The sequence below is a fragment of the Sceloporus occidentalis genome, unplaced genomic scaffold (assembly GCF_023333645.1).
Source record: "Sceloporus occidentalis isolate IW3139 unplaced genomic scaffold, rSceOcc1.0.p SCAF_4, whole genome shotgun sequence".
Taxonomy (NCBI): Eukaryota; Metazoa; Chordata; class Lepidosauria; order Squamata; family Phrynosomatidae; genus Sceloporus; species Sceloporus occidentalis.
Window position 1 is genome coordinate 44,637,817 of NW_028316984.1, and position 13,227 is coordinate 44,651,043.

Here is a 13,227-nt window from a genome sequence, read left to right on the forward strand (position 1 = left end):
AAGGATAAAGACCTTGTAAAACTACAAATCCTAGGATTCCATAGGATGGAGCCACAGCACTTAAAGTGGTGTCAAACTGCATTATTTCTACACTACAGATGCACTCAAGTCAAACCTTTCATCCACAACCAGGTCACAAATGGTTGTTGATTTCTTGTGAACCAAACTGGGATTCAGCAACAGACTGACAGAACAACATAGATCTTGAGGGATGGGGTGAATGAGCAAAGCACAGGACAGATTTCAAGCATCTAGGCTTTCCTTTGCATGGCATGTCCAAACACTTATACCATACCTTCATGTGTATGTGCACTATAATTACCATTTCATGGCTGAAGTGCATTCTAGCCATGCTCAGAGTTCTGGCACCAAAAAGAGATATTGTGGTTAAACCCTGATTATTTTTCAGAATCAACTATATTATTATATGGTTTAACCAACTCTTTTTTTAAAAAAAAACATGCAAAAAATAGATTGTTAATTAACATATTACTGGGGCACCTCACTGAAGATAAACAACTAAGGGTTTATTTTCTTGTCTTTAAAGCTGAAATGATTTGAACAACAAAGCCTCTTTGAAACACATATTCTCTCTTCCCACCCTGCCTGCTGTTTGTAATTCTTTATTTCACCAGCCTAACTAGGCATACAAAAAAACTAAGCAGAAAGATGTGGAAGGCGAATCGGATTACTGCAAAAAGAAACTGTAAATTATACCAAGATATACAGGATAAGTAATAAATGTGAAATGTAAATGTTCAAATTTGACTTGCATTCTGAAATTTCATACAGCGTACTTATCTCTGTTCTTTCTCTTGGCAAGGTCTTGTGGCGCTGCTGATTGTTTTTGCAGGCACTCATTCCAAATATGATGGGCTTCATCCAATCCTACCTCAGATATGTAACCAGCATGTGATGAGATTGATGGGATACAGCAAGGATCACATAAGTCTAGAACACATACAGCACATTTGTCTATAACTTGGGGTCATCTAATCAAATTGATTGGCAGGTGACTTAGGACAATACAAAAGCAACTGATGAATTTTGCAATCTCTGGTGACAGCTTGGATTGCTTTAAAAGGGGTATGGACAAAGTCATGGAGAGTAGCATGATCAAAGGCCACTAGTCATAAGGGCTGTATAGAATCTACATGTTTAACAAAATAATCTGGAGTGCACCTGCATGATACAATAACTGCTGTTCAATACCACTTTAAGTGTATGTGGTTCCATCCTATGGAAACCTGGGATGTGTATTTTGGTGAGGAACTTAAGAGTTCTCTGCTGCTAGAGCCCTAGTGTTGGTGTTTAAGAGAATGTGCACATAAAACCTTCACAGCAGACAAGTTCAAGTACCTCATTGAACTTCAAACCTCAAGTGCCTCATCAAACTACAAATACATCCCATGGGATGGAGCCATGGTAGTTAAATTAGTATTATCAAATTGATATAATTGTATAATGTAGATATACTTTTGATTGCTCTCTGTAAGAAACAGAATGCTGGACTAGATAGGCCTTTGGTCTGATCTATCCCAGCTCTTTTACTGTAAATATACTTTTGTTCTGATGTTAAGGATATGCAGGCAAGATATATGTCATTGCTTCTTAAACTTTCTGATGTGGGGAGCCATCAATTTTTTTCCACAGTGTGCCAGGAACCGGCACCATATTTATGTCCATTGGTTACTTTTCTTTCTTTCTTTCTTTCTTTCTTTCTTTCTTGGAAATTCCCCAGAGCCTGGTAGCTAAATGGCTTCAGTATCTACATTTGTCCATGGACCACTTCTTAGAGTAGCACTGCTATATACCATGACCTCACTGTGTCCAAATGTCTAACTTTGAGGGCTTATCACTTTGTACTTCCAAGGAGGGATTGCTTTGGTTCTTTTCTCAAAAGTGAACATTCCAGCTTTGTCTCATTCATCACACTAAAACAGCCGAAGCCCCTTCCACTGGAACTTCTAGATGTATAGTACCACAACTCCCATTATCCCAAGGCAATAGTACTACTGGTCAGAGTGCTGGAGATTGCAGTCCAACATACCTAGAGGGCACCGGTTTGTGAGACAAACACATACCAGAATCCCTTCCCTAGATTAGGGCAAGCAATTAGACAAAGGGGTATTTTTTCTGACTCTAAAGTTTTATGCATGGTTTTGAATGCTCCTATGATAGACAATCATAACATGACATAAATATTTCATCATGTACTAGCATAGATTTTTATTCTGGGATGGTGGGACACTTATAACCGGTTTCTCAAAAATAGAGAAACAAAATGCATACAACTAAAGGCTGCGCCAGCGACACAAGTTGCGGAAGGAGCACCTTTTCGGAGCACCTTCTCACGCTGTGGAAAGGGCGCTCTAGGTGCCCTCATGCAGCGCAACATCACGTCCACGCCACCCCGTTTAGAGGCAGCGCGTTCGTGACGTCATAATGGCAGCCCCTATGTGTATAGGGCGCTGACATTTTGTACATCCTGGGGACGTACTAGGGTTAGGTGTGTGCATAAGGCACGCACTTTGCCTAACCCTAGTACATCCCCAGGATGTACTTTACGCCCATCTATAATGGGCCATTGTTAGTTTTAAAAAGTCTGCATAAAGACTTTTGAAGTCTACATAATCATTACTCCTGAATATTCCTTGGCAATCCTGGTCAGTTTCTGCCTATTCAATGCTACTAAGCTTTGCTAAAAATAAAGAAATAAGATGGAACAGTTTTTTAAATGTGTACAATGCACAGCTACCATGTGAAGAAGGATTGTCTAAAGAAAGGGTAGGACACTTTTTAACATATAGTATTTCAACTGAACAGAGTAAGACAGTGTTATTTTTTATTTTTTAAAAAAAGGGAAGGGTCAGTATAGTATGAGATAGTGATGATGGTGATGATAAGAAAGAACAGGACAATTTTGTGGCCCTGAAATGATTTTTTCATTCTTCTTCAACAACTGCAGTCCTCATGTTAAGAAGAATGTCCACTTCACGTCCACCCATCCACATCTCAAATAGGACTAGTGGAGACTGCACCATTTATGCAGGAGTAGATATACTTTGGATGCAAATATGAAAAAGTACCCAATTGTTCCTACCCTCTTTTATCTGCTTTTCTATTTTCTATACTTCTAGCAACTAGTTTATATGGCATCTCAATATATTTTTACTTGTAAACTTCCCATCTGAAGCAGCGTTATAAAAGCTTCAGTGTGGGGCCAGAATATGATATGACTTAACGCAGTGAGCTAAAATCACACTAGGAGAGGAGGAGAAAGTCATCTTAGATTGATGATGTCCCATGACAAACAGTCATGAGTAATTCCTCCATCTAAAATCAATCCATGCTCTAGAAGCAGAATTGTCTCCTTCTTTCTCAAGGAGGAGGATGAATATCTTGGTAAAGGGTATGGAGAGGCCATAACTAATCTCATGAGGACTCCAGCAGACATTATATGAGCCTTACTTCTCCAAGTTCTGAGGAGCAGTTCAGAATAGATGGAAGACTATTTCAGTAAGTTGATGTATGAAGAACAGAGAACATCAGGAGCTGTAACAGTGAAATGTGTTGTGCGTTCACCAGAGATGAATAATCCCACTACTTAACATCAGTATGATACAATAAGATAAATCATCTCTGGTCACAGGTACATGAAAGTGCTAGAATATTCACTTTATTATATACTTATCTCACCAGCCACTGAAACCAAAGCACAATGAAGCATGAACTCACCTCTCTTCTCCCAACACCGTCATCGGCTGACGATTAGAAGTTTCCACATCTGTTTTGCACTTATTGAAGCTTGTTGTTTTTTGCAAACTAGGACAACCAATGATTAGTTTTATGTACAGTTTTCCAAACAAGCCACTTCCTGGCTTTTTCAGGTTAAACCAACAGGTACAATTAATGGCACTTCCAGGTTTAGACAAAAGCACAGATCACATTTTGCTGAAAATTGATGCTTCTGTGTACTGTATGTACCATGTAATATGCAAGAACTAGACCAGATCTTTAAGTGTAAAGATATAAGACTGAACACTAATGTTAGGATCATCCAAGCCATAGTATTTCCCATCACCTTGTAAGGATGCCAGAGCTGGACAATGAAGAAAGCTTATAAAAAGGAAATCAGCTCATTCAAGATGTGGTACTGGAGAAGAGTTCTGGGGATACCATGGACATTCAAAAAGACAAATAAACGGGTCCTTGAATAGGTCAAGCCTGAACTCTCCCTAGAAGCCAAAATGACTAAGCTGAGGCTGTCAAACTTTGGCCACATCACGAGAAGGCATGGCTCATTAGAAAAGGCAATAATGCTTGGAAAAGTGGAGGGCAGTAGAAAGAGAGGAAGACCACATGCCAGATGGATACTCAATGAAGAAGGCCATGGTACAGAGCTTGCAGCACCTGAGGAGAGAGGTTGAGGTCTTGGAGGCATCTCATTCATGGCGTTGCCATGAGTCAAAGTCAACTCAAAGGCAGTTAACAACAACAATGTACCCCACATGACAACATCAGGAGGAGGGGAGAATCAGATCTGTTCAAGTAGTGTTAAATTATGGCTTAACAAAATATCTAGAATTTTGCTTGGACAACAAACCAGCATTAAAAAAGTTGCTCAAGACGTTGCCCTTTCTCAGGGGTTGTGTATGCAAAGTCTTTAGTGCAGCCAATCATTCTGCAAACACATCTACTGACTAGCATGTTAAAATTGACATGTGCATCAGCTGAGCTAAACTGGCTGGTCCTCCTTTCACAATCAGTTATGCCACGGTGCAATCTAGAATAAGGATGCTGGCATATTGTTATGCTACATTAAAAATTATGCTACATTATAAGGCCTTGGCCATTATTTGAAGCAAGACAGTGAAATTGGAGAAACAATGTAGAAGAACTAATAGAAATGAGAGCAAACATGGTGTGTTGAGTGTTGAACTAGCACCATAGGAACTCGGGGTTCAAATGCCTGCTCAGCCATAGAAACTCACTGAATAACCTTCAGTCACATTCTCTCAACCTTGTAGGAAGGTAGTGTGAAATCTGTTCTGAATAAATGTTACCAAGAAAACCCTAGAATAGGGTTATAGTGGTTTGGACGTTGGGCTGGGACTCAGCAAATCAAAGTTCAAATCCTTACTCAGCCAAGGAAACTCACTAAATGACCATGGGAAAGTCACATTCTCTCACCCTTAAAGGAAAACAATGAAAATCTTCTCTGAATAAATCTTGCCAAGAAAATCCTATGATAAGGTCATCATAAGTCAGAGTTGACTTAAAGGCACATAACAATACAGAAAAGCTTTAAAATAAGCTATTGTTGCCATTCAAATTTCTCCTCTCTAAGTGCAATATTCAGAGCATTCCATCAATACGGATACATTTTGAATGCATATGCTCCCATCATGTATTTGAGAGGAGAAAATAATGGCTCCAGAAAATGAGTCCATGCACAGTCAAAATGATCAGGGCACATAATGAGAAATCTCTACTTTCATTACCTATACACATAATATTCATATAATGGCTGGCATCCTGTTAGTAAAACATGCAGGCATAACTGAAAGTTACACCCGTGTGTGTGTGTGTGTGTGTGTGTGTGTGTGTGTGTTTTGGGGGTGTATTGGTTGTGGTGAACAGAGGAGTTCAGCCCTGCCATCTGACTCACTCCCAGAGCCTTCTGCCTGTTTCTGGCTGAGCATACATGACACATCCATCCAATGGCCAGAGGAAGATAGGGGCAGACAAAAAGCAGGCAGATGGGCAGCTGGCTCCATTTCTGCAACCACCCACAGGAATGCCTCTTGGAGTTCCTTCAGAACTCAGTGAAGTTCTGGACCTCCTGTGTATAACAAATCCGTGTATAAGAAGGGCTGACTGTAAAAGGTAGTGTCCAACTATAGGTTTTGGAACGGTTCGAGAATTGCTCTTGTGATCCAACATGGTGTTTGTTTGTTTGTTTTCTGCCCTCAAGACTACCAGAGGCTCATCCTTCTCTGTAAAATTTAATTTGAATAACCTGGAACAAGGGACTATAACTTATATGTCTGTGCAAGGACTGATAAGAAGCAAATAATCTGAATAGAAGCACTATACAACATTGGAAACCTAATTTTCGGTATAAATTGCAGGCAATTAAAATCACATTCATTTGGAAGAGTTGCCATGGAGCTGTTGGTTCACAGGAAATGTCCACAAATGCTCACAAGTCATTAACAGTAATATAGTTTACCTCTGCTCAGAGATACATTCTACAGTTGACAACTTTGAAAGGACATATTCTGACTTGGACACATATTGAAGGGCAGATATTGTAACACTTTTGTTCTCTACTGGTTATCTCCCAAGAGGGTAGTCACAAAAAGAAAGGGTATGTTGACCCCTTCTCCACTGTGCAACATCAAGAGAGGCTTTCCTGGCACCCTACACTTACTTCTTGGCTCTTGTTGTGGCAAGGAAGAGCAACCTACAGAGCCCATTACCTGAGTCATCTTCACGGAAATGGGAGAAAGTGCCTTTCAGAGCCCCTGGCTTGGAATAGTTTGGTTCACACTGGCGTACAGGACAGTGCCTCATGGAACTCTTTGCCTGAGTCTTCTTGGTTGACAGTGAGGCAGATGACCCTGGTTTATAGAACTGTTTACCTGATATTTCTTGGCCTACAATGTGGTGGTGAAGAGTGGTCCACAAACTCCTTTGCGCAAGTTTGCAAACAAAAGGAACTTTCTTGGGAACTGAGAGTATCTTCCAAGTCAGGCAGAATGCTTGAATAGCCAAACAAGGCTTTCAGTGACTCTTCTTTAGAATGGAAACACCATCCTAAAAACAGCACTTCTCAAAATTCAAAAGTGTATGCGAATGGCTGGGATGCTAGTGATCCTCTGTTTTAAGGTAATGTTGGAAGATGTGTGGCTCCTTGATATTACTGGTCTGCAACTTTCACCAGTCCTAACCAGATGGCCAATGGCCAGGGGATGAAGGGAAGTATGGATCAACACCTTCTGAAAACCCACATGTTCTTTCACCATGCCTCAATGAAATAGAAACTCTAAATCCAGAAAAATGTTTCAAGGATTCCCCACTCCTCCCAAAAAAATTTTGGCTTAAGAAGGCTGTTTAGGCACTTGCAGATTCACTCACAATGGATATTATCATACGGGGAAAAGGAGGGGAGTAAAGTGGATCACTCCCATCCTTATCCTGTCCTTATCGCATCACACGTATCCTGTCCTTCTCCCATCAGTGAAGTGGAATGGCCCCGTCACTTTGTATTAGTGGGAGTTTCCGTCAATACGAAATGAGGGGATCATTCCACTTCACTGACAGGGGAAGGACGGGATAAGCACAACATCATTTGATAAACTTTGCGTGATCGCACGATAAGGATGGCATAAGGATGAGAGAAGGACAGAATAAATGTGACGTCTGATAATCTTCATGCAATCATGCAATAAGGATGGGAGTGATCTGCTTCACTCCCCTCTTTTTCCCCACATGATAATCTCCGAAACTAAAAAGAATGAGAATGCTAAGGGACCCACAACCTTAACTTTGTACCACTTAAACAGTAAACACATTGTATACCATCACATACTGTTAGACCTCCATTTGCTCATACTCTCCCATGGTCATTCAATCCTAATCTTCTTCACTACCTAATTGTGCAATCTTCGTAAATTCTAACATTTTGATTCATTTAGGCTTTTAAAAGAGCCAAGAACAAGGAACTTGTCAAGTGCATGACATATGACTTCTACCGCCTCTTGCTAATATTCATCTGCCCCAAAACCAAAGGGACATGTGGATTCTTGGCACACAAACTGTAGATAAATGAACCCAACTATAGAACCTGTGTAGAACATGTTAATCTTTGCACCACATAAGCACAAAAGGCAGTGGCCTCAATTGACAACTTCCATATTTTTGGTGCATGGTTTAATTTATAAATGCTATAACTCTGCCATTAATATGGAGATTTTTATTTTGCTTAATTTTTTAAGGAGAGAATTAAAAATAATTTTAAAGAACAAATTCAATGAATTATGTAAACCCTCTTGGAGGAAACAGGATAAAAATTCACTGAAACTCTAGTACATAAGTATTTAAAATTTTAAAGTTTCAAAAATATTTCACACACATTCTCTCTCTCAGTAATTCTTGAGCAATAATAGGTAGGTACTTGTGTTTAGATTCCTACATTATCTCTGCCTTTATCTTACTTGTTTATCCAGTGGTTCAAGAAGTTTACTAGGGGCACAATGTAATCTATTGTTATCATTCCTCTGCGACCCCAAGGAAGAAGTGGGGAAATAAAGCCAAGATGGAGTGGCTTTCAACAATGGTTGGATGCAATCATCTCTTATCATCAAAAGGTATAAAATCCACATAGTACACAAAAGATCGATGGGATCACTTGAGGAAGACAGTGAATGAAACTACAGGCTACACCTGAAGTCACAATATGACTTACAAAATCAAATATGTGTGAAACATACAGGTAGGAAAGAAGAAGCAAAGATAAATTGACTAATATGCATTCTCTATCTGTTATCTCCCTCATCATATACACATACGGTATGCAACAGACCCACACTTTACATAACTCTGGAGAGCAAGATTCGAATTCTGTCTCAGCCATGTAAAACCGGGATGCTTTGATTGAAAGTTCCTGCATGGCAGGGGTTGGACTGGATGGCCCTTGTGGTCTCTTCCAACTCTATTATTCTATGTTTCTATACACAATAGCACAAATATGCACAAGCAGCCCTTCTCAGCTTGAGAGCCAGTGTGGTGTACTGATTTGAGTGCTGGACTATGACTGGAAATCTGGGTTCGGTTCCCCAGAAAGTCATGGAAACCCACTGGATGACCTTGGGCAATTCACACACTCTCAGCCTCAGAAAACCCCATGATAGAATTACCATAAGTTGGAAATGACTTGAAGGCACACAACAACAACAACAACAACAAGCCTTTCTCTCTCACACACAAATACTCATGTTCTCACATATAGTCACTCCTTTCTTCTTCTACCATTTCTACCACTCATTGGTTTCTACAACCTTACACTTTCAATTTGGCATCCATGTTGTTGTTGTTTTTCCCTTTGGGGAAGAGAGTCCATAGGGGAAATGTCAGGTTTCCAATGTGCATATGCTGAATAACCCACCATACTGGTTATTATAATACCTAAAAATCTTGCATTTCTATGAACGCAGAGCTCTTTTTCGCCAAACTGTATCAGCCAGTCCAACCCTTACAGTATTCTTACATTTTTGAGAAATTCTAGACAAAATTTCCCTAAGTTGGTGCCCTCCAGAAATCCGTAGACTACAACACCCCTCAACCCCAGCCAGTATAACCAGTGAACAGAGATGACAAGAGTTGTGGAGTCCAGAACAACATGACAAGACCCTATATTGGGAATGGTGAAGATCTTTAAACTGCTTCTGTTCCACCGTACTTATCAGTTTTTTTTCCAGAAATTTGGTCTTCTATTATATATATAGTGAGATATATAGTGAGCTTATAACCCTCACTGACATATTGTATAAAAGAGGATGGGATCTTGATTTTACAGTGAAAAGCATTTTGTTAGAAAGGAAGAACTCTGAGGAAGCCCTTTTGATTTCTCAGCATACAGATGCTGTTGTGCTTGTATAATACAGGGCAAACATCAGTTCACGGTGCTACAAAAGTTCAGAGAGCAAACACTTCTTCCTCTAGGCATCCTTATTAAGGGGAAAGGGGCACAACACTTCCATTTTCATTTGGACTGCATCTCTGTGAATTAGAAATACTCCAGGGTAGTGTGGGTGCACTGATAAGCATTTCTCCCAGAGAATAAAAGTCAACATAGCATCTGTCTCAAAGGCAAGAGATTTTCAAAGGAAAGAAAGGAGGGAAAGACTAACAGGCAACCTTTACATGCAAGGAAGCATATGTGTTTGAGTGAAAACCTCCAACAGGGAGCTCATCTCCTTGTGTTTGTGTGGGTAGGAGAAAATCCTCACAACCAGAGAGCTGGGTAGTTTAGGGCTGTGTGTCTGTGGGAAAGGGGGGGAAATCCTTCACTAGAGAGTTTGTATGTGACAAAAAGAAGCCTAACCTGTGGCTTCACAGGCCCACCTGTACCTGAGTGAGAATGAGCTCCAGAAAACCCTAGTCTTCAATTTGTACGTGTGTGAGAGAGAACATGGCATTTAGTGGTTGAACTACAACTCTGGAGACCAGGGTTTGAGTTCCAGCTCCACCATGAAACCCACTGGGAGACCTAGGGCAAATCACACTCTCTCAGCCTCGGTGAAAGGCAATGGCAAACCTCCTCTGAACCAATCTTGCCAAGGAAACCCCATGACAGGGTAGGCTTAGGGTCAACATGAGTCAGAAATGACTTGAAAGCACACAACACACACATACACACATACATGAGTAAACACCAGCACAGTGTAAACAGCCAACGTGGAGTAGTTTGATTCTTAGACTCTGATTCTGGAGACCAGGGTTCGAATCCCCACTCAGCCAAGAAAACCCACTTAGGCAAGTGACAGTCTCTCAGCCTCACAGGAAAGCAATGGCGAACCCTCTGAGATCAAACCTTGCCATGAAAATCCCAGAATCAGTTCTCCTTAGGGTGGCCACAAGTGAGGAAGGTCTTGAAGGTGCACAACAAGGTGAGGGGAGGGGGGGAATGATAGCAACCAGTCCGCACTGCCTCGCAGGTGGGAGAAAACAAGCCCCCCACACAAACCAAAAGACCTGTTTGTGTGTGTGTGTGTGTGTGTGTGAGAGAGAGAGAGAGAGAGAGAGAGAGAGAGAGAGAACCCCAACAGACCGCCATAAGGGCTTCTCTGCAGAGGGTGACACCAGTGCTGTTCAAACACTATGACATTGCCTATATCTCCTTGAAATGCTTTAAGAGATGGTGGGTGTGAGGTGAAGCTCAGTGGGAGAAGAAAGGAGCCCCATCCTCAGAATTTTGTCAATGTCAAATTTCAAAATTTGAATGTATTTTTTAAAATTTTTAAAAATGGTCTCCAAGAGTAAAAAGTTGGTTTGTAAGGATCTGTATTTTAGCTTGTTTTTGTTTGCATTTGTTATTGTTTTTTGCCTTTTTTTGGTAAGAAATAAAATTTATTTTAAAAAAAATTTAAATTGATTTTAAAAAATTTCTTTAAAATTTTTCTTTAATTTTAACCATATTGTCACTACTTATACGGAAATACATATAGGTTGTGCACATGATATTGTAACTTGAAGGTCTAATTTTTAATTTTGCTAGTTATGTCACAACTATTAGCATGACATTCGATGGTAATAGGGGAATTATGAGTTGTAAGTGACCTTAGCGCAAAAAAGCATGGCGAAGGATTCTGTATGGGGTGAAATGGGAGGAGGTGAATGGGGGGTGGGGTGACACCAGCCCTGGGGACACCACTGCACCAAGACACGACCCCCAGCAGCCTGTCTCTCCCAAGATGGCAGAGAGATCCCTGAGAGACCCCTGGCCTGCCATGCCCATGGGAGACCTTTGGTGTGCCAGAGGGAGACCACCCCCACCCCCCCACCCCCCCACCCCCAGCTGCACAGAGATGCCACAAATGAGCCTAAAGGGGAGGCTTTATCACACGGGAGGAATTTCTCTTAATTTTGAATGAAAAGAAAGTGGGGACAGAACGCATTTACGTGAATTCGCTAGTTCAGTGAATTTATGTGAATGCGAATTGCGCTCGAACTGCCTTCCCATTGCCTGAAAATAGCATGCCATTGCCCGACTTTGTGGTAATCTATTGCACTTGTTGCGTGTGGTAGTCTATCACGCAATAACGCTAAACGCCATGATTGCGTTTGCATTGCCATTGCATTATGCTTCCATTTCCCTTGTCTGATAAGGTCCAGGGAGGGGAGCTGCTGCAGCCCAGCCTCCTTCCCAAGCAGACTGCCTGCCTTGCCCGCCCTTCGCCTCTTTCTGTCTGCAGCAGAGGCGCGACCCCCGCCCTGCCCTGCCCTCCCCTCCCTCCCTCCCTCCTCTTAGGGCTCCCGCCTTTTCCCCCACAGGACAGAGACACCCCCCCATACACCCCCAGCCCCCCTCCCTCCTCTCTGGGGCCGAGGAACAAGACCAGGAGAGAAACGCTGGGCGCCTCACGACGCCAAAACCACCGGCTTCTTCTTCTTCTGCATCCCCCCCCCACACACACACACACAGGGAAAAGCCATGTTTTTTCCGCCCTGGGGGAATAATAATAATAATAATAACAACAACAACAACAACAACAACAACAACAATCGTTTATTTGCGCAGCCTTCCCGACACCTGACACGGAAAGCTCACTACAGGCATCCCCCCCACACACAACCCCACAGAGAGAGAGAGAGAGAGAGAGAGAGAGAGAGAGAGACACGTGTCCAGGGGCCCAGAGGGGGTCCTCCTCCTCCTCCTCCTCCTCTGCCGGGACCTGTCCCCCATTTCCGCCTTCTCTTTCCAGGAGGGAGCCCCCCAAAACGCTCCTCCATTTTACGCCTGCCTTGACATTTGCTCAGGGCGCCTTTGGAGCTTTGGCTCTGGGCAGGTCCTCCCTTTTCCTTCTTCTTTCCTGGAAGGTCCTCCATTTTGAGGGGAGGGGGATGCCTGGTCTCCCCCCCCCCCAACACACACACACACACACACAAAACAGAGGCAGAGAGAGAGAGAGAGACCCGTCTGGCTTGGCTGTGCGTCCTTACCGTGGGCAGCAGAGGCTCCATTTGCGCGCCTTGGTCCTTCATCTCCATCTTCGGCGCCTTCTTGTTGGGGAGGGTGCCTCTCGCTTTCTCCGCAGTGGCGGCGTCGTTCCCCGACCAAGCAGCCTCTGTCTTGCTCCGCTTAGTATTCGCCTCAGGTAGCTCTGAGGAGGAAGGAGGAGGAGGAGGAAAAGGCAGCCTCACCGGCCAAGTCACATGCCTTCCCGCCTCACAGTCCCTCCTCGCAGGGCTCCTCTCATCCCACCTCCAGCAGGGACTCCCTTGGACACCCCCAAGGGGAGAGGACCCCAGATTCAGGACCAGGAAAGGGAGAGAGAGAGAGGCCTCCTGCCTGGACCTTGGGCAAGTGACACTCTCTCAGCCTCAGAGGTGGCCCTTGTCTCCTCCTGCCTGGCCCACCTCCGGGATGCTGGTGGCGCAGGAGGAGGAGGAGGAGCTTCCCTCTACTACCATTTTGTAGCACCTTGGAGACTAAAAGAA

General features: G+C 42.8%; 1 protein-coding gene across 6 annotated transcripts in view; it reads right to left on the bottom strand.

Moving 5' to 3' along the window:
- Positions 1-12,942, bottom strand: part of SLC4A10 (solute carrier family 4 member 10) — a 202,862-nt gene extending 189,920 nt beyond the window's left edge. For 5 of the 6 annotated variants that reach the window (XM_089519890.1, XM_089519886.1, XM_089519891.1 and 2 more), the window contains exon 1: positions 12,730-12,942. In XM_089519890.1, the coding sequence (XP_089376016.1) occupies positions 12,730-12,777 (48 nt within the window). In that variant the 5' untranslated portion in view covers positions 12,778-12,942. The remainder of the gene's footprint in view (positions 1-12,729) is intronic. The other variant, XM_089519892.1, reaches the window with a different exon arrangement.
- Between the last annotated feature and the right edge of the window lie 285 nt (positions 12,943-13,227).